General features: G+C 33.5%; 1 protein-coding gene across 1 annotated transcript; it reads right to left on the bottom strand.

The window, feature by feature from the left end:
- Nucleotides 1-904: 904 nt before the first annotated feature.
- Nucleotides 905-1903, bottom strand: LOC106778388. Its single transcript, XM_014666347.1, has one exon. It carries the CDS (start codon nt 1901-1903, stop codon nt 905-907), a length of 999 nt encoding a protein of 332 aa, XP_014521833.1.
- Between the last annotated feature and the right edge of the window lie 2531 nt (nt 1904-4434).

Genomic DNA, 4434 nt, shown 5'->3' with positions numbered 1-4434 from the left:
GGTCATCATGGGTTGATACTATATTTTGAAGGTTAGAAATGTCCTGCACAATCGGTTGCTGAGAAGAAGATGCTTGTGTTTGTTGTATGTAACTATCGACACAATCATGTCTACCACTGACATTTCCAATGCCATATACCCGTCCCTTGTACCTTCCACCAGCAACCTCCAACCAGCATTAGTTCCTCAATCTTTCCTCATCTGCAGGGTCTAGGGGAGCAGTAGCTGAAGCACCAACAGATCCAGTCTCAGATCTTAATTGAGAAAATCTTGCTTGAAACTCTTCCTATTAAATGAATATATGTGATTATTGTTAATTAGATAGACCAAATAAGATTTAAAACCTAATAAAGAATATATAATAGAGTTAGTAGAAACTAACATGTGTCCGCCTATACCTTTCATCGATAAATTCTCCTGTTGATGCTCGAATATGTGTCTACTGAAATATTTCATCGACATGCACTGTCCGACCAAGCTCCTGTGACTGTAACCAAAGAAGATGTAAGTTGTTAACAACAAATATTTGTAAAAGTAATGAGTAGACATGTAAAATAAAATTGATATGTCATCATACCAGACGAATAGCATGCTCATGAACGCTAATGGATCCTCCTGTGTGCAAACAACCACCTTTTTCAGATGTCATGTTTTTCTTGGAGGTTTCACACTTTTGTTCTCCAAAAGAGCAGTCCAAACCTCATCTCCCATCCAAACAGGTTTTTTTCCTAGTGTTCGAGCTTTTTTGAACATCTTAGATAATCTATGAGATGCTTTGGTATGGAAATTCTTTTTTTATCTTTTCTTCATCCTCAATCCTCCATGATACCTTTCTCTGTTGACAAAAAACATGAATGTTAAGAAATTTGACTTGAATTAGTCGAACTGCACATTCGTTTACAACTTAAGCTAGATGGTCTTCAATTTGATAGGCTACATGGTTATGTGATGCAGGCTGAACAATACAAGGATATAACAGGAACTTGTGATGGTGCCATGTCATTTCTGCTGCAGTTTCTTTTGAGGCATACATTCTTTGGAGTCTTGGAATTATTGGCAAATAGAACATGGATTTAACATGAACTTGTTTTTTAGAACTTGCTCCTGTCTTGTGTTGTTGATACCTTGGCTTCCCACAAAATTTGCATTCAAGCAACGCTCCATTATTCTTTCCATAATCATTATCATAGAATAACATGCAACCATCCACGCAACAATCAATCCTCTGCGACTGTAATCCCAGCTTCGACACTATTTTTTTTGCATCGTAATAAGTTTTCGACAAACCAGATTTGATGGGTGTTGCATCCAGAACCATATTTGCAATGAAATCTAAGCATTGGTTAGGAATATTCCAATTTGACTTGCAAGCTAAAAGCCTCACACACATTGATAATGTGGAATCTGATGCTCCTTCATACAAAGGCGTATTAGCCTCCAACAAAAGGTTATAAAACCTTTGAGTTTCTTCATTTGGAGCCTCTTCCATGTTAGAAGAATTTGATGCTTGGAAGGGTTGTCTTTGCATAAGAGCATCATGCACCATGTCTTCCATCGTCATAACTTGTTCATTTGGTTCACCTTCTGTTTCCACACCCCTCGAAGTGACATCATTAACTAAATCAATTTCTGGCATGGTTTCCCCATGATCCTCCCAAATGAAATAATTAGGCTTGAAACCGTTTTTGTAGAGGTGGACCTTGACAACTCTTTCGTTCAGAATCTTTGTACAGTCACACTTTAAACATGGACATCGAAGCCCCCCATCTCTTCGATAACGTTCTTGTTCACAAGCTTTAATTATAAACTCTTCAACACCCAATACGAATGACTCTTTCAAAGCACCTCTTCCTCTATAGCATCTATCGTACATCCATGAACGATTTGGTGGAGGATGACTCATGTTCTGTATACAGACCAATTAACGAAAAATTAGTCAATAAACTTGTATATTAGGACACTTGCCCTAAATAAAGTCTTCCTAAACAATAACCTAAAATAATTTAGCCTCTCTATCTTACTGTGTTCCACAATTATTTGTTGTTTTTGTTGGATTGACCAACCGGATTTTCAATTCTATGTGAATTGAAAGCATGATTTGGGATAAGTGTCTAAGATAGTGTATATGTAACGGTTGTTAGCCGTACATAAATAAGATTCATAGAAAAAGCACTATAACCAATGCATTCATAATTGAACATGGTCCAAATTGTTAGTGTTCATGAAAACAATATATTGTGACTTGCTCTCCTTGTGAGATTGGGTACACGGCTGGTAGTATAGGTGCTTGCCAAGTGCTGTTGCTAACCACTTTGTTTTAAGAAATAAAGATAAGGATTGAGGAAAGCATTTTGTTGACAGTGGACAAGTGAAAGATAAGTTTGGTCAAAAAATTGTACTTCTGCAAATACTCAAATTCTTATTTCAAGTATGAATGCTTATGAACAGTTTGCTATGAATTATAAATTAATGAGTATATAAGTATTGCTATATAAAACATTTTTTTTCTCTCATTATTCCATACATTATAATTTTGTGTGTTATATATATTGTATTGCTATCTTCCACAATATATTGTATATATAAATATTGTTTCATAATATTCTAAAAAAAAATCATAATATAATCTATATAATATTGATTACCATGTCTCAACGCATCAGTTTCAAAACTCAATAGGCAAACTAATGTAAAATGTAATTAATATACCTTGATCTACCATTCAATAAATTGGTCATAAATTTTGTAATAAAATCTAATTAAAACCCATACCAGAATTATCAATGTCAAATCCATATTTTACTAATTGCTCCTTAGTTTTTTACTTTAAGTTGTTTATTGAGATTACCCTTTAACCACTTATTTTTTATCAATTAAGTAATTGAAAAACGTGTAACAACAGGGTCTGGGTTGTGCAGTTGTTAATCACGCTAGTCTCACACACTACAGGTCCCCATTTCGAACCTGGGCTCAGACAATCTCATTAAATTAACTTTTACATTTTGGAATGAAGAAGAATAAGTGATGACTTAAGATTCCAAGGTCTCAAATTTAGAGTGTTGAAGTTGGAACATATTTTAAATTGAGTAACTAAACTCATTGTTACCTAATTTGTGTTCCTAGTAATGTGCTCTCTAGTTTGTGCTACCTAATTTTTCCTCCCTAATTTGTGTTGTTTGCATGCTTAAAAGAAGATCTAGTGAAGAAAATGACTGGGAGACATGAGGATTTCTTGAAACAGTACACAAGATTTATGATGAGACACGGTTCAACCATCTCAAAAGCATATCAAATATACAAAACCAAAAATGCATTGTCATAAAGTACATTCATGTTATATGCTCATGTTATATGCTTGAATGTAAATAAACTTTATGAATCACATAGGTATGCATTATGTATAAGATAAAATGTCAATACTTCTCACCTTTTGTCTTGAAAACTTACTAGGACCTTTGGGTGATTGTGATGAAAACAACCTTGTTGTATATTGGATTGCAGATGCAGATGCAGAACTATCTAGCAAGAACCAATTGTAAAGAATCTAAAAACGACAATTAACTAGGCTGAGAATGGATACTAAGTATAAAACCAAATAATTAGCTTTTTGAAGGAAAAACAAGGTAATGAAAGCAACTCAAGGCTTGGAAAATTTGGGACAAAAAAAGTGCACATTTGGAAACCTGAAAATATATGCACCAAATAAGAATATTACACATATTATACTTTACCTCTAAATTCAATCTAGGTCATCAAAGCTTCCTATGTTATCCCATGCAAATTTGGCAAATTCACCTTGCTTTTCTACGTTGTTTTATAACTTCGTAGTGTCTTCTATTACACCTGTAAATAAATATAATTAGAAATGATAAACTATAACAACATACTTTACTGTTTTTTATGCTCCAATTCTGAAATTCTTGTGCTAACAAGAAGCAAGTGAATAATGGCAACTATATAATGCTATATGTAGGTTGTTGTTGAAGGGAATATTCATATGTTATGGCTAAATGTGCACCATAGATACCTTCTAGTTGGTGGTGTAGTGATATATCAGTATAGTGAAACAAAAGCTACCAAACAACCATCGAAATTTCCATTATCTTTTGTGCCAACTTATGCCCTTAAAGTTTTGATTAAAGCTCGACCACTAGTTTCTAAGTTCTTAAGATAAAATGAATAATGTGGTTAAGTAACGATGATGATTGACGATGATACAACCTTAAAAAAATAAAATAAACACTTAAATTCTTATGCTGGCAATTTTGATTAGGTAACTAGATGAATTTTCTACCTTTCACTATTGAACTGCATGATCTTAATCAACTTCACAATATGTGGAGTACATATATAGGTTAAGATTAAATATATTTGTTAGGATATTTATCCTATTTATCATGATTATATTGTGTCTAGGGTTACTCTAATTATCAT

This window comes from Vigna radiata, unplaced genomic scaffold (genome assembly GCF_000741045.1).
Source record: "Vigna radiata var. radiata cultivar VC1973A unplaced genomic scaffold, Vradiata_ver6 scaffold_339, whole genome shotgun sequence".
NCBI lineage: Eukaryota > Viridiplantae > Streptophyta > Magnoliopsida > Fabales > Fabaceae > Vigna > Vigna radiata.
This window is presented reverse-complemented; position numbering and strand designations above follow the sequence as displayed.

Excerpts from the sequence above, each read along its gene's own strand:
- LOC106778388 (XM_014666347.1), bottom strand. The coding sequence starts at position 1,903 with ATGAGTCATCCTCCACCAAATCGTTCATGGATGTACGATAGATGCTAT.